Genomic DNA, 21216 nt, shown 5'->3' on the forward strand with positions numbered 1-21216 from the left:
CCCTGGCCACCCTGGCGTCAGCACTTTAATTGGCGGCACGCCTTCCGTTCCGACTTTGTTGGCTGTTGTTTGTCTGGGGGGCCCTCCCTTGCAACAACGGCGCCGGCAGGCAACATTGCCCAGGATCTTGTGTCGTTATCTGATATACCTGGCAAGTGTTGGTTGGATCTCCTGCTCGTTTGAGAGTTGCTCCAACTACTATGCATTTGCTTGTGCGACCCATTGAAATCTCGCTTCCCACATGTTTGGGTTTGCCTGTGGGAGGGATTCGCGGTAGGGACCGACGACAAGCAGCGAGAGTGTGGTGGATCAAGTGCGTAAGCGATGGAGGGCTGCTTGCCGTATATACCTGAACCTGTTGGCTCCAAGTTGGTCTGCTTGGAGTTTTGTGCATGTGCTGCATTACCTCTTCTCCAACATGAATTCCTCGTCCGCGTCGAGTGTTTCGGCCTCAGAGTCCGGCTGCTCTTCGCCCCGAAGTGACTTGTCATTCCTGACTGCTCCTAGCCCAATCCGCACGGATGCTGACGGCCTGGAGCATGAGGGTCACCTGTCGATCCGCATGCCCGATCTTTTCGCCTCGGTCATGGGCATGGAGAATCGAGTCAACCCGCACTACCAAAGGGTCAAAGCTCGAAGTGATGCCGACATTAAGCGGTGCGTTGATTCGAGTACACATTCCCTCATACTGGAAGGACATGACCTTACGAGCATTAATCGTCCCACAGGATACTACGGCTGGATGACAAAGTGGCGTTCAGGAATTCAAAGGCCGACTTCGCGTTCCTCACTGCCTCATGGATTCCCGATGCCACAGAGGATGCCTTGTACGTGATACAAATATGGCAAGAATGGGTAAGTGAATCTATCCCGGCCGTGTCCGTGGTCCAATCACTGACATGCATAATGGTTGCTTAGGTCTTCTTCTTCGATGACCGTGAGTGACGCCCGCCCCGACCCGTGCCGCGCCGCCATAGCGCCGACCGTGCAAGCCTACCACATCACTCAAACTCGACGGACATTTTGCTTACCGAAGCGACAAATAGAATTTGATGAGGGCCACCTCAGCCAGAACCCGCTAAAAGCTGCGGAGGAAGTGGTTGAGGCCCTTACTGTGCTCGACACCAGTTACCCGATCCTCACAGAGGAGAGCGCATCGCTGGCATATCTCCTCCAAAAGGTTTGGCTCGAGTTCAAGAAGGTGAGTCATTGTGATTGGGCGGCCCAAGTTTTCGGCAAGGGCGCATGGTTCTAACAATCTTTTTGTGACAGACGGCTTCAGCAGGTGCGCTCCTTTCGATCATCGATATTCCCAATAACTTACGAGCTAACGAGATCCAACCTTTGTGAGCAGAGCACCAATACCGCTTCAAGTTCTACCATAAGAAGTACATGATTGGCCTCCTACGACAGGTCACAGCCAACATCTCGGACGTCGACCACGTGAGCCGCAGCTTGGACAGCTATGTCGAGTACCGGCGGGACACAATCGGTGCCGAGGCACCTTACGTCATGATGGAGTACGTCTCTCACCGCACAGAGCTCACTTCGGTGGGCGGGCCTATCCACGCGCACTAAAATGGGCGGGAACATCCAACATGGAGTGGAGACTGACTTGTGATGCTATGCAGGTGGGCATACGGCATCTCTCTTCCAGCACACGTCATCTCGCACCCCTCTCTGGTTGCGTGCTGCCTTGCCGCCGTGGACATCACATTCATGTACGTGGATCAACTCTTATCAGTTTTTCGGAATCCCGACCTACGTGAAGGGCTTGAGGTCGAGACGACTTGCTGAACAAAGACCGGCGACCTAGTGACAACGACCTGCTGTCTCTGCAGAAAGACTTGGTACGTATATCTCTACATCCTCCGCCACACACCAAAGTACACAGCATCGAAAGCGGAAACCCCAGCAATTCTAGCTGCCGGCTGCCAACTACCCCAGGCTGCACGAAGGAATCCATTATGACGGCGCAAAGTTCCTGCATGATGCTTTCCGTACTCGTGCATTTCAGCATCGACGACAGAGACAAGCTAACCAGAACCAGGACTTCGACGTCAAGCACAACATCGTCAACGTCCTCTGCTCCCTCCCCGCGTCCAGCGGCGGGGTATCCACGATCCAGCAGGCCATCGACAAGGCCAGCGACATGCTCGACGAGCGGTACGCGACCTGGCTCGCCGCCGTCGCCGCGCTGCCCTCACCGCCTGCCCCGGGATCTGTAACAGACGACGGACGGTGCTACACCGAGAAGGAGCAGCAGCATGGTGGCGACGGCGAACTTCAGGATAAGTGGTGGGGTCCCGAGATCGACGCGCAGGTCAGGACTTTGCTGGAGCTGTATATCCGGATTCCGATCGGGACTTTACACTGGAGGTGAGTACTTCGCTCGGTTTCTCCCACGCCTCCCACGACGCTACTGCTGGTATCAGACACCACGGAATGCGCAGGGCCAGGAAGGTCTTAATATAGCACCTCTCGCTAACTCGGACCACGAACAGTTTCCGATCCGGACGGTACTTTGGAGATAAGGGCCAGGAGGTCAGGGAGACGAGGGTTATGAGGCTGAAGATGAAACAATAGCGGTCATGAGCCGTGGCTAGGCCGTGCCCGGGGTGGGAGAATCGACCGAAGAGACGAGAGCTGCTGGGACTTCTGCCCGAGCAGCACTTGATGTAGCGCTGCTATTGTAGGGGAAGGGGAGGGGGGTATCTTGCATCGCAAATATAGAGAGCATTCATACAGGCCGTTCATAGAGCGTGTGCGAATTCACGGTCTTTTCGATTAGTGATGTCGGTACCTGGGTAGCTCGTTGCTCCTCATCCAGAGACAACGACACAGGACTTTTGTATAGTCGACTCTACCAACAGCGATGCAGGATCAAGTACTGTCTTCGCCAGCCAATCAAGTGCACAAGATTAGTCTTGGCTCTCAATAAAGGGTCACATCGTCGGCAGTCACGCAGTAGCCCTGGCTGATCTCCCGAAACGGCATTCTCTAGAACGCTCAGATATATTGCAGCATCAATGCATATTACATCTCCGACAAACCCTCGAGAGGACGTCCGGCAATTGCGATCAGGCTACGACCTGGATCTCGTATCTCGCAACCTCCCACCCCTCGACCTTGCTCAGGTCGGCAAACGGCCTCGAAGCAGCGATGCGCATCCTGGTAATTGTAGAGTAAGCATTAGCCTTGCCCCGTCTCTCTCCCAAAAGCACCGATTATGGAGGGGGAACACCCAAGGGGTTTTAAAACTAGACTTACGTGTAATTGCCCGGCTCCAGCACGCGCACCGCCCCGCTGTCACCGTCGGCACCAGAAGGCGGCACGAGGTGGCCCAGCCAGGCGACGCGGGACTCGGCGCGCAGGGCGAAGCCGTTGCGGGCCAGGTACCTGATGGGGCTGTCGATGGTGCTGTTGCGCACGACGGCCGGGTCGGCCGGGTCGGAGACCTTGTCCCAGTCGCGGCTCCAGGGCTTTGTGAGGCCGACGAGGCCGGACTCGGCGGTGGGCGGGTATGTCCAGCGGGACTCGTCCCAGTTTGACTCGAAGATCTGGAGTGTTGCACACAAGGCGGCGTTAGTCTAAGAGCCTCCAGCTGCAGAGGCTCCGGCGGCGGCTGGAGGCGACCTGGATGCCGGATGATGGAGGGGTTTCTTCTTGGTAAAGGCCATGAGAAGATAGAGTAAAAAGAAACTAGTCGCCGATGGCCTGACTTACATCCCAGCGCATCTCGTGCACGCCCCAGTCTAGCTGGTAGTACATTGCCAGCCAGCTGAAGTCCGGAGACGACGAGTTGAAGTTGTACCTGGACCCATGAGGATCATTGTTAGCTCTTTGCTACGACTACACAGGCCATTGCAGCCAAGAAGCTTGGTATCTTTATGCCAGGGAAACGAGCCGGGGACTTACGTAGCGTTGACCCGAATGTTGTCGTACGTCTTCTGATTCAGGAAGATGGGGTACGCGCTCTCATACGAGTTCTGGAAGACCTTCTTCTCCTTGTACAAGTCGGTGGCAAGGCCTGCGGGGATTTTGTGATTCACTGTCAGTACTTTGAGGAAGCTGAAATAAGTCTACTTGGAGACTTGGGAAGAGTGGGAGAGGAGAATAACGCACCCATGTACTGCACAGACAGCCGGTCGCCATTGTCACCTGCGATCTTGACCTTGCCGTTGTATAGCGGCAGCACTGTGGAGTTCCAGCCTTTGTTGACGGGGTTGGCGAAGGTGACACTGTTGAACGAGTTGTTAGCAGGACCCTTGGCTTCGGCAAGCAACCATCTCTCTCCCGGTTGCGGCTCCAGCTGCGCGACGCGGCAAATAAAGGATTCTTCCCAGGCAGAGAGCAACGTGGTGAAGCATTATTACTTACGTCACAGTCTTGGACTCGCCCGGTGCCAGCGTCACCGGCTCCGGCAGGACAACATCGGGCGTGAAGTCCATCGGCACGAGGTCCTGGAACTGTTGCATTCCCCACGTGTGCCAGGTGTCGATCCAGGGGCTGTACATCTCGAACCCAGCCGCGGGCTCGAGGGTGAAGTTGTACGTCACCGGGCCGGCTGTATTCTCGTTGGTGATGGTCACCTGCTGCTCGCCCTGGAAGTGCACAGTGTCGTTGAGGTTGAAGCGGGTCACGTCGACCGAGCTGCCCGCGAACACGGTCCTCCAGGCGTCCACGAGCCCGCTACCCATCTGCGCGGGGGGCGCGGAGAAGGAGCTCGAGACGGCACCGGCATTGTTCGTGTACGGCAGCGTGGCGCCGGACGCGACGACGTGGCGGTGGAAGTCCTTTGCGACGTTCGGGTTTGTCTGCCTGCCGCCGTGGACGCCCACGTACAGCGCCGCAACGCCCGCAATGTAAGGGGTGGACATGGACGTGCCGGACTGGACCATGTACTGGTTGCCCTCGCCGGACCAGGTGCTGAGGATGTTGCCGCCAGGCGCCGCAACGTCGGGCTTGAGCTGCAGGTCGTAGGTGGCCGCCCAGCCGCTGAACGAGTTGGGCGTGCCGCCAGCCGAGTCGGCCACGCCGACGTACGCGGCGTCCGAGGGCGAGAGAGAGAAGTCGACGGTGACGGTCATGTTGTCCTGGCGGATCGCCTTGAGGATGGCGGCACCCATGTCGGCGGGGATCATGCCCAGCGTGCCGGAGGGCAGCGTGTTGCCCGGCGGGACAAGACCACGGTCGTCGTTGTAGACGAGCACGTACTGGCCGCCCAGCGCGAGCAGGTTGGCCTGCTTGGCGGAAAAATTGCAGCCGCCACGGCGGACCAGCGGGATGGTCCCAGTGAGGTTGCGAGGGTCGTCGGCAGCATAGGCCTCACAGGCATCGCCCGCGCTGGCCGGGTCTGTCGAGGCCATGTCAACCACGTGCCAGCCGGTAATGTTGGTCGGGAAGTGGTCGTCGCCAACATAGCCGGCGAGGGTTGTCGTGTTGGTCTCGCCATCCGCAGAGATGTACGTCAGGTGGAAGGGCGTCGCGGGGGCAAGATCGGCCTGGACAGAGGCCACGGCGAGCGCACCGGGACTAGAACCGCCTCCGATGCCAATAAAGGGCCCGCTGGCACCCTCGTTGCCGGCACTGATGGTGACAATCACGCCGGCGTCGACGATGCGCGAGACAACCACCGCAAAGGCCGAGTCGCTCCAGCCCGCGGACGAGCTGAAGCTGAGGCTGATGATGTCTACGCCGTCGCTCTCGGCGCGGAGGAAGGCATCGATCATGGTCGCGTCGTCACTGCCCTCGCTGACGCTGCCCGTGATCTTGTACGCGTAGAGGGTGGCGTTGGGGGCCACGCCGACAAAGTTATCACTCATAGCAGCCTGTAGCAAAGTTGAAGTTAGCGAAACTCCCAGCCCATCCTCGTTGTAAGCGTCCTCGTCACAGAACATCATGATAAACCACGTACCACAATACCCGCTACGTGTGTGCCATGGCCAAAGTCCGGCAGGCTGATCGGGTCCGCGTCGGGCTTCTTGGGCTCGCCGCTGAACGGATCGGCGTCGCCCACCAGGTCCCAGCCGCCGGCGACCTTGAAGCCGGGGCCGAAACCGCCGCCGAGTGCCTCGTGGAGGTACCACACGCCCGTGTCGACAATGGCCACTTTAACGCCCTGCCCGCGGATGCCCTGCGCGTGCAGCCGGTCGACGCCCGTCGCGCGGTGCGTGCTGTACGGCAGCGCACCACCGTCGCCGTTGCCGCCGGACACCACATCGCTGCTCTCGGCGATGCTGCTGAGCACCGCGGCCGGGTCCTCCTGGCTGACGGGCTGGTCGAGCACGATGCGCCGGTTGGGCCACACGTTGACAATGTGTGGCTTGGCGGCGAGCACGCTCACACCGCCGCTGTTGCTGCTGCTGCTGGTGATCTCGACGGCCGCGCCCGAGAAGAGGCTGGACTCGAAGTTCTTGAGCACGCGGATGCTGCCATCGCTGCCGAGGTCCCGTGCAGCCAACCCTGCTGCATCCTGTCCATCCACAAAAGCTGAGTTAGCCAGAGCTGATGCCTAAACATCGAGCGAGCAGAGCCCTGACAGAGAACGCACCTGGGCGTATTCCACAATGTACTGGTTGGGAATGTAGTGGATGGCGTCGTCGGTGGACGGGACCGTGCCGGCCGCAGCCGTAGCCACAGAGCCGACGGTCCCGAGCACGAGTGCGGCGATTGCCGAGTGGACGGCGCTTCGATGCATCTCGAAGTCTTGGCGCGCGCGTGCGAGTGTTCCAGAAGACCACTGCTACTACTATGCTATGCGAATAACGACAGGCACGACGTCTATAGCGACGTTGCAGCAGAACAATAAAAACATCGTCTTGGCCGGGCCCACGGGTCTATTTTATTCATCTGAGCTTGCCCTGGACCGAACGAGCCGCCCGCACGTGTGCGCGCGAAACCCGTGCCTCCCGTATTCGAAATGAGCCGTTATGCTCCATTATGCGCTGGGGGGCAGGGCCCCCCGGCCCTATCGCAGTGCCGTGCCCGGCAGATACGAGTTGGTTTTGCGGGGACGACAGCGACGTCGCGGCCCCTGCAGGCAGGACTGAGGACCTGGCAGATGGTCCAATTTCTCCAGTCGGGCGGGCCTTTGACACATGGGGCAGCTCGTCTCTCGGCGACTAGACTCAAGACTGAGCGATCGGCACTTGGACAAACCCCCTGGGCCATCGTATTGTCGAGCCGTCCCTTTTGCTAGCGTCAAAGCGGGCAGGTAGACACGGCAGTCAGGCATGGCAGGGATGGCATGGCATGGCATGGCACGGCACCTACATGTACGGTACGTCATTGGTAATGTTCCACAGGAAAGCATCATTGAACCTCCAGTCCAGATCGCCCATCAGGTCGAACGGATCTTTCAGGCCCGCAACATCAAGCATCCCTGGGCCGCCAGTCTGGTGGTGGTGCTGCTGCTGCACGGGCATTTCACTCTCGCCGCCAAAGTTGTCGTACAGTCCTGACTCGGCAGCAGTAGCAGCAGCCGCCGCAGCATCGAACGCATCGCTCCCGCTCTGTCTCATGTGCTGGTTGGCTTCAGTGACTGCATCACCTGTCCCAGCCGAGTTGCCGTCCCGACCCAAGGCCGTCATGGCCAGTGCGTCCAATGCTGTGCCGTCGGGGTTGCTTTGCCTATTGACACGGGCATTGCTCTGATCCGATCCGGACACCCGAGCGAAACCACGATCGTTGTTGGCGGCGGCGGCGACGGCCGCGGCAGGCGACTTTGCAGAGAACATGTAGTGGTCGCCCGCGCCACCAGGACCGCCGGCCCCAGGGGCTGGCGATATCCGCTGCAGCAGCTCTCTCAGGCCCGTCACCACATGACATGCCACGTGCTGCTGGCTGGCGTTGTCCGCGACGGGACCCAACGCGCGCACGAGGGCTTCGACGTCCGCCAGCACAGTCTTGGTGTGCAGGTTGAGACCGTACTGCGTCAGATCGCGAGGCAGATGGAGCAGCAAGGTCCCGCTGCGAGACGACGACGGCCCGGGAGCATCAGAGGAGTTCCCGGTCCGTGTGGTGGCGGGCTCCTCCCCATAGGCGACGGCTAGCTTGATCAGGAAGCTGGCGCAGACGGCAATCATGGCGTGGATGAAGATGGGCATGCCGATGTAGGCCTTCTGGATGTCCACGTCGTCAGCTACCAGCCGCACCGTGCTCGTGGCGGCCGCAATGGCATTGTTGGCTGCCTCCTGCCGGTCCCAGCTCATCTCTGAGCCTCCGCCGGTGGCCCAGGCCGGTTGCTGGTCCTGGTGGGCTGCAGCGCTGCGGTGGTGGTTGTGGTTGTGGTTGTGATGCTGCTGCTGCTGGTTGTAGCTCGAGACTCTCTGTGATGACTGAGCGGCGGCCCGACGTGCTGAAATGCCTCGCAATGCGACCGAGTTGAGCTGGAAGCGAGCCAGATGGTAGTACAGCGTGGTTGTCTTTGACGGCAGCAGTATCGAAGGACTCGCAGGATCAAGATTGGCGAATCCGCCGGAGATTGGGGTTGCCTTTTGCTGGTGCTGCAGGCGCCACTGGTCGAGCGAGATGTTGAACAACTGCAGCCTCTCAAAGTCGTCCGACGTCAGCTCCAGATCAGGATCACAGCCATACATAAAGTACGAGCCCGCGAGGATCTGGAAGAGCTTGACCTGTGCGACCAAGCCCTTGTCTCCCTTTGACGAGAGCCCGCTGGACAGCAGCTTGTCTGCGTTGCGGATCGACGCGTCATCATGCATCATCGGCGGTCGTCCATATGCCAGCGCAAACTGATGATCGCAGACGTAGAGCACGTACCAGAGCTGAACCCGCTCATACGATTCCACGGAGCCCCGGGCGAACTGCAGAGACGACTTGTGCAGATTCATCTCGGTGCCGATACGCACAGCACGGCTGCAAACCGCCCAGCTCAGGCTGGTCAGGTAAAAGGCCCCGATGCACAAGCCACGAATGTCGTCGAGGTTCCTGGATCGTAGCAGGCACGAGGCACGCATGAGCGAGACAAAGGCATCGTAGGTGGCTCGCAGAGACTTCTCGCGGTCCGGCATGTGCAGTGCGGCGACAGTTAGGGTCGTTGCCACGAGCAGCGACGACGACTTGCGTGCCTGCTGCAGGCTGCGGTGGGAGCAGAGCATGCCGTCCCACAGAAGCGGGTTGATTCTGCATCGGAAATGCTCAAACAGCAGTTCCGCCTCGGCCAGTGTGACTATGCCACGGCTGATAAAGTCGGGTCCGTTGACCGAAGCCGGGTCCACGTGCATCAGCCGGGAGCTGCCCGGGTCGGTAAGGCTGTAGAGGTTATTCATGGGCAGTGGCACAAGATCCGAGTCGTCATCCTGCTGCAGGTCTGTCGACGGGCCTTCGGGGACAAAGTTGCCCGAGGGGCCATCACTTGACACCCTGCTGGCCGTGACGGTCCCATTCGTGGTGTCATTGCGGTTTCTGTTGTTATAGTCGGAGGCGAGGTGGTCATCACCACAGGAGGCAGACGGAGAGAGAGTCTGTGCGGTGCCGGTGCTGCTGTGATAGTTGGCGAGATGCGGTAGCTTGCTGTGCTGCAGCAGATGTTCGACCGCAGCGCGCAGCTGGTCGATGTTGGCGGTAGCATGAGCCTTCCATCTTGAGCATGGGAAACAGAGTCAGTCTGATAGCTTCGTGCCACGCGCGTTGGGAGGCCTTTGTTGTATCGGTCACGTACATAGCATCTTCGTCAATGAACTTCTGCGCAAGATTGTGTGGGACACACTCTATGCCGGCTTTGAGGCACCGGGTGCAGGACTTGGTACCCGGTTGAACAAAGCACTTGACCTTGTGCTTTTTGCATTCGGCGCCTGCAGGACCCAACCCGTCAGCATCGGTGGTGGCCAATCAAATTCAGAAGACCCGCTCGAAACAACGTACATGCCCGTGTTAACTGTGGCTTGGATGAAGCAACCCCGTGAATGTCGCTGCTGCGCCTGGACGAGCGTGGCGTGTCGACATCCCCTCGCTTTCGCTTGTTGCCAGGTGTTGACATATTGTCAGGCCGGAACAGCCTACCTAGTCCTTCGACTGGAATCGGTGGATGATGCGAGCGCTTCAACCTCCGAAGAAAGACTGGGGCTGGCCGTGTTTTACGCTGTTGCCGTTGGGGCGAGATCATGTTAAGCAAAGTGTGGGAAGAGGGGGCCGGTTCGGCGGAACCGCCGATATCGTCTTTTGGTCGTAGTGCTGGTCTGGGGGCACCACCCCACACACAATGCCAAGTATGCGGGGAGGGGATAGGGATAAGGTTATGCGGCGAGACTGGGCGAAGACCCGACCAGAGCACAAGGACGACTACCCGTGCCGTGGGCTAGGGATATGGTAGCGCTGGCCGGGACACTCGATGTTAACAAGCTCTTGGGTTTATTGCCATCCTCTTGTTGCACAGCATGACAGACGAACTTGCTTGGCGCAGTCCTCTTATTGGATCCGTTCCATTATCTACCGTTGTAGACGTGCATAAAACCAGAAACGGCTGTCTGTGTCCCGACAATGACAAACTTCAAATGCATCTATGCTACTACTCTAGCAACACGACGGGATATCCACAACGGTCGACGTAAGCAACGATTTCGCTTTGACAGGGCTGAACGGCGCCGCTTCGCCCGCCCCAGTACCATCTTTGAGCGAATCCCGCAGAATGATACGCTCTGCCATGGTCGTCGCAATACTGAATGCATTTTGCGTACTCGTGATAGCCGCCAGGTTCTTCCCAGCAATATCAAACGCAGTACCGTGCGCAGGTGTGGCCACGGGGATCGGCAGGCCGCCCTGGATCGTGACACCACCATCGAACCCCAGCAGCTTCATCGCGATCTGGCCTTGGTCGTGGTACATGGTCACGATACCATCAAAGTGCTCCCGCTTCAAGAAGATTGTGTCGCATGGGAACGGTCCCTGCGCGTCGATGCCCAGTTCCTCGCGTGCAATCTTGACCGCGGGTCGGATTGCCTCAATCTCCTGCCGTCCAAATGCGCCGTTCTCACCGTTGTGTGGGTTCAGGGCGCATACTCCTAGACGGGGGGCGGCCAGACCAGACTCCCACCTGTACAGAGTATTCATCGTTAGTATGTGATTCAACCAGAGCCCATGCTTTTTGTTCCGCCTACCTCAGTCGGTTCAGCAGCTGAATCGCCTCGACGGTGCTCTCGGTGGTGATCCGAGCGGCAACGTCCTCAATGCCGATGTGGCTCGTCACCCTGCCCGTCCACAGCGGTCCAGCAATGTTGATCTCGCTGGTGGTCCCGGCGTAGTTGAGCTGCTTCGCGAACCACCGCAGCTCGTCCTCCTCCTTCATGCCCGCCATCTTCAGCGAGCTCTTGTTGAGAGGTCCAAAGACAATCGCATCAATCTTGCCCTGCTCGACGAGCTTCAGCGCCCGCCTCAGCTGGTGCATGCACCGGGCACCACTGTCGCGCGACTCTTTGGCACGCTCCGTCTTGTAATCGCCTGACGAGTTGTCATCGAGAAGCTGTGCGGCGTTTGGCCCCGCCGGCGCAGTCGAGACAAGTACCTTGACATTTCCGGCATCTTGCACAGCCGATTCCAGCTCACACTGGTCTGCCAGCAAGAAAATATCTGCCCTCTTGGGGTTTTCGGGATTGCTCAGAAGTTTTGCGATCAGCTCGGGGCCAACTCCAGAGGGGTCGCCAAGTGTGACAGCGATGCGTGGCCGCCGAGTTGGCAAAGGACTGTCAAGGTCGATGACTGAGCCCATTTTGTAAGACTGTGTTTGGGGTTTGACAGGAGAGTAAGGTGTTGAAGAGAGAATAGTGGGTGACCCTCAATAGCCGGTAAAACCAGGGTTGTTCTTCGACCAGGGATAGGTGTTGGGCCGACTGTTGGCAATGGTCCAGTCTTAGCCGAAACGAAGAACTCGTTGTTGTCGATATGACTCCAATATGTATCTGCTCGAAACATTTGTGAGAAAATGCGCAGGAGCCTCGTTCACATGGCCTGCAGACCAAGGCAAAAAGCTGAGGACGTGATGGATCACCCATCGGCGCTTTCGCCGAAGTGCTGGCCGCCGATCCCGGCTTGCAGGCCTCGCTGCTTGCTCCGGGCACTTGGCGTTCGAAGCTGCATGTTTTCCCCGCACGATCCTCCCCGGCTCGGCGGGTCCCTCCGCCTGCTCACCCTGTGATTTTATGAATCTTCGTAGTGGGATTGGCAGACGGCAAGAGTTGCAGCGAGGCCGGAAAGACTGCAAACCTTGTTGCTCCGCACCGTCGGCGCTTCTGCCGAGCCTCAAGATGCGGACAGCCCGTGGTCGTCTTCTTGATTGGACGATAGGTTGAGATCTTTGCCCCTCCCCCAGTCTCCCCCATGGGGTCGACAAACTTGACCCCAGATCCCCATGGAGAATCTGCCGGTCTCGACTTCTTTCGCATTTGTGCTTCTTGTCTTCGGCTCAAGCCGATATCTTTAGCCTGCTTCAAGGTATCTGGGCCGCGCTGCACCGCATCTATATATGTGTGGAATTGCCCCTCTGTCGTACTGTTGTTTGACTTGCCATAGCATCATCTTCCCGCCCTGGGACAGGAAGACCTTGGCCATTATATCCATCCCGTGTCGCGTCCACCCCCCTAGATCTCCAAGCAAAATGGCTACCTCCGCTGAGAAGACTGGTCCCCATCATGTCGAGATGGCGCCATCTATCCACTCGCAGGAGGGCTCGAACTCTGACAAGCATGCCGCCGACGACATCCTCCAGGCGCAGCAACTTGCCAGCCAATGGCAGGAAGGCACCGATGCCGAGAAGAAGCTGGTTCGCAAGCTCGACTGGAGGATCCTGCCCTGCTGTTGGGTCCTCTACTTGCTTGGCTTTCTGGACCGAGCCAATATTGGGTAAGTACCCCCGAACGTCTGTTGTATTGTTCTTGGTGTTGCAGCGTACTGGAAGCAACCCCATGTGGTGGCACGGCTAACGAATACGACCATACCAGCAACGCCAAATCCGGAGGCCTCGAGAAAGACTTTGGGCTCACTTCAGAGCAATATTCCATCATTGTCATGATGTTCTTCCTTTCCTATCTGGTTTGTGAGGTACCATCGAACATGATATTGACTAGAGTTCGGCCGAGCATCTTCTTACCTGGGCTTGGACTCGTATGGGGCACGTTTGCTGCTCTCATGGGCGCGACACACAACTGGCACCAGCTTGCCGGGATGAGGTTCCTTCTTGGCGTTGCCGAGGCCGGGTTTGCGCCCGGGTGTGCTTTCTTCCTGTCGACTTGGTACCGCCGGTACGAGCTGGCGACTCGCTTCTCCCTGCTCTACACCTCAGTCCCCATTGCTGGTGCGGTCTCTGGGCTGCTCGCGGGGGTCATCACACAATACATGGAAGGTGCTGGTGGCATTGCTGGCTGGCGCTGGCTCTTTGTGAGTGGTCTCGCTGCATCCCCTCTTTCATTACCATGAGTGTACGCCCCGCTGACACTTCTTCATTGGGATAGATCATAGAAGGCCTGGCCTCTGTTGTCGCAGCGGTGTGCATCTTCTTCCTCATGCCCGACTACCCCTCCAACAGCAAGCGCTTCCTGAACGAGGAGGAGGCGATCCTGGCGTGCAACCGCCTCGCCGTGGACGGAATCGCCCTCGCTCAGGGCGCTTCGACCAAGAAGCTCGGCCACTGGGAGGCCTTTGTCATGACATGCAAGGACTGGCGTGTTTGGGCACAGTGCATCATGTTTGTGCTCGTCACGGGCTCGCAGACGATGCAGTACTTCATCCCTACGCTCGTCAACAGCTTCGGATGGAAGGGCTATGTTGGGCAGTGTACGTATCGCTCTCGCTCGGGTCCATGCCCATAGCAGATTGCTAACGTTCATCAGACTACACGATTCCCGCGTACATGGCCGCCCTGTGCTACGTCGTGGGCTGTGGCTACCTCGCCGACCGCTTCAAGACCAAGTGGCCCTTCATCACTGCCCTCTCCGCCATCGGCACTCTCTTGTTTATCGGCGTCATCGTGGCCTCCGGCACGGGCGACCGCGTCGCACAATACGTCCTTACAGTCTTTGCTTTTGGCACCATCTACGGCTGCTCGCCCCTGGTCAAGACGTGGCTCGCCGACGTGATCCCCCAGCCCGCGGAGAAGCGCGCCATCGCGATCGCGCTCATCAACTCGATCGGCAACGCGTCGAGCATCTACTCGACGTGGCTGTGGCCCAGCACCGACGCGCCGCGGTACATTCCTGGTTTCGCGACGACCACGACGTGGCTCGGGGTCCTGTGCGCGCTGAGCGTGGGCTTCGCGGTGCTGTTCAGGAAGTTCCCGACCGAGAGGAGCGATCATACGCAGACGATGGCGGGGGAGATTCGGGCGCAGAGGGAGGCGGCGAATGCGTCGAGTCGGGCGTGAGGAACTTTTCGTGTCCAAGGACTAGGGGGCTGCTGGATGGACGGATGGATAATTCTGACCGACGATAGTGAATGCGAGTCTTCGGGGCTTCCCCATGCAATCATGACCAACCACGCCGAGTCCCTCCCTGCATGTGTACGTGTGATGCAGCCGAGTTAGAAGGCGCAGAGGGTCAGAGGGTCAGAGGTCTAGAGGGTTAGATGCCCAGAGGGTCAGAGCCAGTTGCCTCGAAGCTACATCCCCCAACCTTCCAGAGTTGACACCGCATTTCAGAGGTTTGGATCAGGCTGCATAATTGGTGGAACTTGGACGGCCTCGCATCAGAGCTGAGAACCTAAACGATAGACTAACTCCAAGAATTCCACGGAGTGGCATTTAATGATATGGCAATTCAGAGTCATGTCGTCCTCGTGAAGGACGGTCATTTGTCTCATTGGTGGCAACTGAGACAATGTACTGAAAGCCAAGCATTGAGGCTTGCTTGCTTGTTACGCCACAGGCTTCCTGGGCATGACTGCTGCGGCTCAACGAATATCCTTGCGGCACCCGGCTTGGCCGGCACTCGAACTACGCGAGTGCTGTGCCGTGCCCGGGCTGCCCTAGAACCCCCGGGCCCCCTGGCAATTTCAGCCCAGGCACATGCGCATGGCGCAGGTGGACCCAGACTTCGCAAGGTCAAGTGCCCCAGTTTCTGGGACAAGGAAACAAAAGACATGCCCGGAAATGCTGTGCTCTCAGCCTCATGCTCCCCCACGTTATTCCCGTCGCCTCGGACGAGGATTTCCCTCCTATCAGAAACCCATTCGAGATCGAATGCGTAGCTTGGGCTGAGAAGCCACATGGCTAGGGCCCGAGCTACTCAGTCATGAGCTGCGGGATGTGCGTCAGCTCGCACGCAGCCCCATGGGCAGGCACCGATCTAGACGCGGGGATAATTGCCTGCGCCGCATGAGGATGCGGAGAATCCCGACAAGACACGCGAGACGGGGCCAATGCATGCCTGCTCCAACACGGCGGACCACGCATGTTCCCCCACAGCGCGCATCAAATCACACGACTGCATCGACCACTTCCCCAACCCGACCCTTGCTTTCAGCCATCCAGGCTAGTTGGACTGCTAAGGTTTGGGGAAACCGGCGGGTCCGTTAGTCAGGGAAATGATGGAGGAGGGAGGGATTCGCCTCCCTTTGTGGGGATTTCGTCAGCCCATCCAGCAATTGTCTTGACTCGCCGGGAGGGAAAAGTGGGAATTACGTCGCGGCCGGTCTAGACAGCAACTGATGGGTCCCCCGTCCGGGGAAAATTGCAGCGCTATCATCATGGGGAGACAGGGCCCATCCCAGCACGATAACTGAGAGATAGGCGCGATGGGGCACAAGTGGCCGAGGCAGGTGACCGGGAGATATCGGTGACGGGCGCTCAGGGCCCTTTGATCGACCAAGCTTTATAGCCCAGCCGCCGCCCTCAAGCCCCCTTTCTTGTCCCGCATGTTGGCTGGTCTCTTGTGTGGCACGCTTTCCTGGTCAATTGGGTCTTACAAAGCAAGAACCAGCTACCCTCAAAAACCTTAGCCTGTCAGCAACCCTATACACCTTTGCAGTGCGTCATACAACAACCAAACAACATGGCTGCCAAAGCCGACGATACCATCGACCATGTCGAGGCGGCAGCATCTGCGCCCGAGGTCGTTGCGCCTGCGACGACCAACGACATTGAGAAGCAGCGCAAGATCCCCAAGAGCGCGGCCGAGCTCCAGGCCGACAAGGCGGCCGAGTTCCTCAAGCAGATGGGCCACACAGTAGTCCTGACGCCCGAGGACAACCGTCGCGTGCTGAGCAAGATCGACTGGCGCATCCTGCCCATCATTCTGTTCGTATACTGCCTGCAGTCGCTCGACAAGACCTCTCTGTCGTACGCCTCCGTCTTTGGGCTCGTCGCGGACACCGGCCTCGTCGGCGACCAGTACTCATGGCTCGGGTCCGTCGTGTACCTCGCGCAGCTCTTCTGCCAGCCCCTCGTCGCGTACAGTCTGGTTCGCTTCCCCATTGGCAAGTTCTGTGCCGTCATGGTGCTTTGCTGGGGCGCCGTGCTGTGCTTCATGGCCGCCGCGCACAACTTTGCTGGGCTCATGGCAACCAGACTGCTGCTTGGCATGTTCGAGTCATCTGTCGGTACGTTTGTTCCCACGGAGACCGGTGTAGAGTGAAGGGCCTAGCTGACAGTCGTGTACAGCCCCCACCTTTGTTGCTGTCGTGCAGATGTGGTATCGCCGCAGAGAGCAGACCAAGCGCAATGCCGCGTGGTACGCTATGCTTGGTGTCGTCAACATTGTGCGTATTGCCGAACTATGAGTACCGTTCTGGGACACAAACTGACTCAGATGGGGGTTCACAGCTCGGAAGTTTATTGACCTATGGCCTGGGCCACATCAAGTCCGACGTGCTCAAGCCGTACCAGATCATCTTCCTCTTCTGCGGTCTTCTCACTGTGGTGTTCTCCATTGTCATCTTGTAAGCACAAACATGCTCAAAACATCTGTCACGTCTTTATCGATACTGACAGCCTCATCACTCGCAGCCTCTTTATGCCCGACTCGCCGATTGAAGCAAAGTTCCTCAATGACGAGGATAAGCTCGTCGCCCTGGAGCGCCTGCGCATGAACCAGATGGGCATGGGCTCCGGCGTGTTCAAGTGGGACCACGTCCGCGAGGCCATGCTCGACCTCAAGACCTGGATCTGGTTCTTGCTCATGTTCATCATCTCGATCCCCTCTGGCGGCATCTCGACTTTTGGACCTCTGATCGTCCAGTCCTTCGGCTTCGACTCGTTTACCACCATCCTCTTCAACATTCCCTTTGGCGCGATCCAGATGATCGCCACCCTCGGAGGCGCCTTTCTCGCCGACAAGATCAAGATGAAGTCGCCCGTCTTGCTTCTCCTGTGTCTTCCGCCCATCGCCGGCTGCGCTATGCTCATCGCCTTCGGCCGGAGCCCGTCCGACCGCGGCCCCCTGCTTGCTGCATACTATATCCTGTCGTTTTACCCCGGAATTTCCCCACTAATCTATAGTTGGTCAGGGCAGTGCACTGGTAATTCTCCCCTTTTTCATTATTATAGAAGCTCACGATGTCGTGGAATGGTGTTGCGAAAGGCTCGTGGTGTTGTTGAGGCTCCCACTGCACAGTATATCGATGCCGTACGGTACGGTGCTGCACAGTGGGTCTTATCGACCTTATCTAGTCCCAAGTGGGGCTTGATATCTGCAGAGTGGGGCCTACACCCAGTCTCTCGGGTCGTCAATCACACCCAGTCCGCCGGTGCAACCAGACCCAGCCTGTCGGGCACATCCTTCCAGACCACCCATTTCAGACTGCACCGAACGCTTGACTAACATGGACACTTCCTCCAACAGGTGGCGACACGAAGCGCAAGGTTACCACAGCCATGCTCTTCATCGGCTCCAACGCCGGCAACGTCATCGGACCCCTGTTGTTCCGCACCGACGAGAAGCCCCGCTACGACCGCGGCCTACGCGCGTCCTTGGGTCTTTTCGTCGCGCTCGCTGTCGTCACCATTGCGGGCATGCTCTGGATTCGTATCTTGAACGGACGACAGGCCGCCAAGCGTGTCGCGATGGGCAAGTCTGCGGTTATTCAGGATCTGAGTATGGCGGATTCCAAGCAAGTTGCCGATGGTGAGGGTCCGGCCATGCTGAACCAGGTTGCCGACGAGCATGTCGGTGAGCATGGGTTGGACGACATCACGGATCTCCAGAACGAGGATTTCATCTATGTTTATTAGATGGTGGTTCTGTGGGATTGCCGAGGGAAGGAGTTTGTTGCCGGGGAGGGCCCATTGCTCCTCGCTGTAGCGTGTTCTTCATCTCTGGGTGATGCAGCGAGAAGCAGTATCCCTCTGGATCCAGCATGACTTGACGTCGTAAATATTCGCAGTTGTTCATATAGTTCCTGCACCTTGCGAGACTTGTGCGTACTAAGCCTCTAGGTTACAAGGACAGAATCAATGGAGATGCGCAAGAAATCATGGAAAAATTGCGAAAGCAATCGACATGCTTTGCGAAAAAAGCGATCAACTTGGCTCATCGTTCTCATGTGCGTAACCCTCTTGCTGCACCTCTGCACCTCTGCACCACTGCAGTCTCTGCAGTCTCTGATCGTAAAGATGGGCTGAGCATGAATAAGTCTGTATCAAAAGTGCCTCATTCAGCAACTTGGTGCTGTTTGAGTATACAACTTTGGTGAGGTCTAAGTAGTGCTCAGAGACGATCCGGCGCGGAAGCGTTTGCGTCGGAACTTCGGATGTGCAGACCGGAGGCCCCACCTGAGAAAAGGCAGGTGCGGACGGGACCAGGGGTAAGCGCCGTGCCTTCCATCGGCTCCGGCCCTTTTGTTCCACCTCGTCCGACATCGCGCTCCCGGCCGGACGGGCTTTTCTCTGGCCTACAAAGTGGTCACGTCGTAACCCCTGGACATACGGGCTTCTCTCGACCTAAGTCTCTCCTCATCGATCATACAATACCCACCTCCATTTACTGCTGCTCATAGACCTCGACGCACCCGCTGATACCCCGCCCCCACCTCGCCTTTCGTCGCATCATCGTCGCCTTCACTAGACCACCACCTCCACAGCCATGGATGTCGCCGCCAGCGTGCAGCGCCTGCGCAGCGGCAAGTCGGCCGAGTTCCCTGCCGAGGCCACGACGCTCGCGTTCGCCCAGTCTCTCGATGCCCAGGACGTCATCGGCCACCTTCGCAACGAGTTCATCATCCCCACAAGGAAGTCGATGAAGAAGACGGCCCTGGACGGCACAATACCAGGACAGAAGGCCACCGCCGCCTCCTCAGAAACAACAAACGGCACCACCAAAGAGGAGGACCAGGAAATCATCTACTTTGTCGGCAACTCGCTGGGTGCCCAGCCCAAGGCGGTCCGCGAATATGTCCACGCCCAGCTCGAGACGTGGTGCTCCATTGGCGTCAACGGCCACTTCCGCACCCTCGACAACTCGCCCCTCACCAGCTGGCTCACCATGGCCGAGGACTGCTCCCGCAAGTTCGCCCCCATCGTCGGCGCCAGCCCAGACGAGATTGTCACCATGAACTCGCTCACCATGAACCTCCACCTCATGATGGCCAGCTTCTACAAGCCCACCCCCAAGCGCCACAAGATCATCCTCGAGTGGAAGCCGTTCCCCTCCGATCACTACGCCATCGAGTCCCAGATCACCTGGCACGGGCTCGACCCCAAAAAGTCCATGGTCCAGCTAACCCCGGACAACGCGAACTTCTACATCTCCACCGACCAGATCCTCGCCGCCATCGACGAGCACGCCGAGGAGACGGCTCTGCTCCTCCTCCCGGGCATCCAGTACTGGTCCGGCCAGCTCTTCGACATCCCCCGCATCACCGCCCACGCCCAGTCCCTCGGTATCGTCGTCGGCTGGGATCTTGCGCACGGCGCCGGCAACGTTGAGCTCTCCCTGCACGACTGGAACGTCGACTTTGCCTGCTGGTGCACATACAAGTACCTGAACGCCGGTCCCGGCGCGATTGCCGGCGCCTTCATCCACGAGCGCCACGGCCGCGTGACCTTTGACGAGTCCACGGGCGCCCCGATCTTCCGGCCGCGCCTGACGGGCTGGTACGGTGGCGACCTGTCGGTGCGGTTCAACATGGACAACAAGTTCCTCCCCACGCCCGGCGCGAGCGGGTACCAGTGCGCGAACCCCTCGGCGATCGACATGGCCGCGCTGTCGGGCGCGCTGTCGGTGTTTGAGAAGACGGATATGAAGACGCTGCGCGACAAGGCGGTGCTCATCACCGCATATGCGGAGTACCTGCTGGACGACATGGTGGCCAGCGAGAAGCGCGACACGCCGTCGTTCCGGATCATCACGCCGCACGACCCCAGGGAGCGCGGCACCCAGCTGAGCGTGCTGCTCCGCGAGGGCCTGCTGGACCGGGTGCAGGCCAACCTCGAGGAGGCGGGCATCGTGTGTGACAAGCGCAAGCCTGACGTGATCCGGGTCGCGCCCGTGTCCATGTACACGCGGTACGTGGACGTGTGGCGGTTCATGGAGACGTTGCGCAAGACGTTGGATGAGGAGGAGACGCAGTGATGGACGTAGAGTAGATGATTGAGAAATAGACATTTGTACATGAATAATATGACTAAGACATATATGGGCGTAACTCTGGCTGGTGAGCTACGGGGTGCTTGCGCATGGGCTTGCTTATCGAACAATATTTGATTTACCCTTGACATCTGCGACGTCTCGGCACATGTCACTCAGCCGTAAACACATCAAACCCCACGCTTAGGACCTCAAGCATATTGCCCCACGGATCCCTCACATAGGCCGCCTTGATCCCTCGCTTGGGATCCGCGGTCACAATCTCCCCCTGCAACTTCCCGCCCGCCTGCACAATCTTCTCCACGCGCCCTTCGACGTCCTCGTCGGTAACACAGACATGGAAAATCCCCTGCTTCTCGTAAGCGAACTCATACCCGTCGCCGTCCCCGTCGCTTCCCGTCCCCTGGTGCAGATGATTTTGTTGATGATGAGCAGGCTCGAACCGCGGCCTCACAAACTCGAAAATCTCAAAGCCGACGCCGTTCCCGGCGAGCAGCAGCGCCACTTTGGCCTCGTGCAGCCGGGCGCCGTAGATGCGGAACAGGTTCGCGTCGGGCGTCTCCTCGCGCTTGACGTGCCGGATCGGCTTGGCCAGGCGGAAGCCCAGGACGGACGTGTACCATGCCGTGACGACCTCGACGTCGTGCACGGACAGGGCGATGTGGTTCAGCGCGAGGTTGGGGGGCATTGT

At 58.7% G+C, this 21216-nt stretch overlaps 8 protein-coding genes across 8 annotated transcripts; 4 read left to right on the plus strand and 4 right to left on the minus strand.

The window, feature by feature from the left end:
• Positions 1–418: 418 nt before the first annotated feature.
• B0I36DRAFT_358811 (isoprenoid synthase domain-containing protein) lies at positions 419–2586 on the plus strand (the record flags this gene model as incomplete). Its single annotated transcript, XM_046158021.1, has 8 exons — positions 419–657; positions 729–855; positions 919–937; positions 1047–1201; positions 1273–1285; positions 1355–1551; positions 2051–2379; positions 2505–2586. The coding sequence occupies 8 exons, from the start codon at positions 419–421 to the stop codon at positions 2584–2586; spliced, it is 1161 nt and encodes a 386-aa protein (XP_046016185.1).
• A 494-nt stretch (positions 2587–3080) lies between these two features.
• Positions 3081–6700, minus strand: B0I36DRAFT_235844 (peptidase S8/S53 domain-containing protein; the record flags this gene model as incomplete). The annotated part of the gene is made up of 8 exons (XM_046149429.1): positions 3081–3171; positions 3271–3560; positions 3727–3814; positions 3919–4030; positions 4126–4241; positions 4381–5831; positions 5918–6475; positions 6554–6700. The coding sequence occupies 8 exons, from the start codon at positions 6698–6700 to the stop codon at positions 3081–3083; spliced, it is 2853 nt and encodes a 950-aa protein (XP_046016186.1).
• A 1345-nt stretch (positions 6701–8045) lies between these two features.
• Positions 8046–9813, minus strand: B0I36DRAFT_202895 (uncharacterized protein; the record flags this gene model as incomplete). The annotated part of the gene is made up of 3 exons (XM_046148793.1): positions 8046–8221; positions 8357–9603; positions 9683–9813. Coding segments are annotated over 3 exons (1554 nt in total), but the record flags the coding sequence as incomplete, so codon positions are not given.
• Positions 9814–10533: 720 nt separating this feature from the next.
• B0I36DRAFT_345235 (4-hydroxythreonine-4-phosphate dehydrogenase) lies at positions 10534–11725 on the minus strand (the record flags this gene model as incomplete). The annotated part of the gene is made up of 2 exons (XM_046156338.1): positions 10534–11053; positions 11118–11725. 2 exons carry the CDS (start codon positions 11723–11725, stop codon positions 10534–10536), a joined length of 1128 nt encoding a protein of 375 aa, XP_046016188.1.
• A 927-nt stretch (positions 11726–12652) lies between these two features.
• Positions 12653–14716, plus strand: B0I36DRAFT_282731 (major facilitator superfamily domain-containing protein; the record flags this gene model as incomplete). Its single annotated transcript, XM_046151527.1, has 4 exons — positions 12653–12855; positions 12954–13389; positions 13464–13785; positions 13842–14716. 4 exons carry the CDS (start codon positions 12653–12655, stop codon positions 14369–14371), a joined length of 1491 nt encoding a protein of 496 aa, XP_046016189.1. The 3' UTR covers positions 14372–14716.
• A 1164-nt stretch (positions 14717–15880) lies between these two features.
• B0I36DRAFT_380362 (major facilitator superfamily domain-containing protein) lies at positions 15881–18449 on the plus strand. The gene is made up of 5 exons (XM_046160812.1): positions 15881–16542; positions 16604–16701; positions 16766–16881; positions 16949–17460; positions 17784–18449. The coding sequence occupies exons 1-5, from the start codon at positions 15996–15998 to the stop codon at positions 18170–18172; spliced, it is 1662 nt and encodes a 553-aa protein (XP_046016190.1). The 5' UTR covers positions 15881–15995; the 3' UTR covers positions 18173–18449.
• A 327-nt stretch (positions 18450–18776) lies between these two features.
• On the plus strand, positions 18777–20580 carry B0I36DRAFT_313252 (pyridoxal phosphate-dependent transferase). Its single transcript, XM_046152599.1, has one exon. The coding sequence runs from the start codon at positions 19023–19025 to the stop codon at positions 20508–20510; it is 1488 nt and encodes a 495-aa protein (XP_046016191.1). The 5' UTR covers positions 18777–19022; the 3' UTR covers positions 20511–20580.
• Positions 20581–20676: 96 nt separating this feature from the next.
• B0I36DRAFT_358818 (Glyoxalase/Bleomycin resistance protein/Dihydroxybiphenyl dioxygenase) lies at positions 20677–21213 on the minus strand (the record flags this gene model as incomplete). Its single annotated transcript, XM_046158022.1, has 1 exon — positions 20677–21213. The coding sequence occupies one exon, from the start codon at positions 21211–21213 to the stop codon at positions 20677–20679; it is 537 nt and encodes a 178-aa protein (XP_046016192.1).
• Positions 21214–21216: the final 3 nt, after the last annotated feature.

This window comes from Microdochium trichocladiopsis (assembly GCF_020744255.1).
Source record: "Microdochium trichocladiopsis strain MPI-CAGE-CH-0230 chromosome Unknown B0I36scaffold_2, whole genome shotgun sequence".
Taxonomy (NCBI): domain Eukaryota; kingdom Fungi; phylum Ascomycota; class Sordariomycetes; order Xylariales; family Microdochiaceae; genus Microdochium; species Microdochium trichocladiopsis.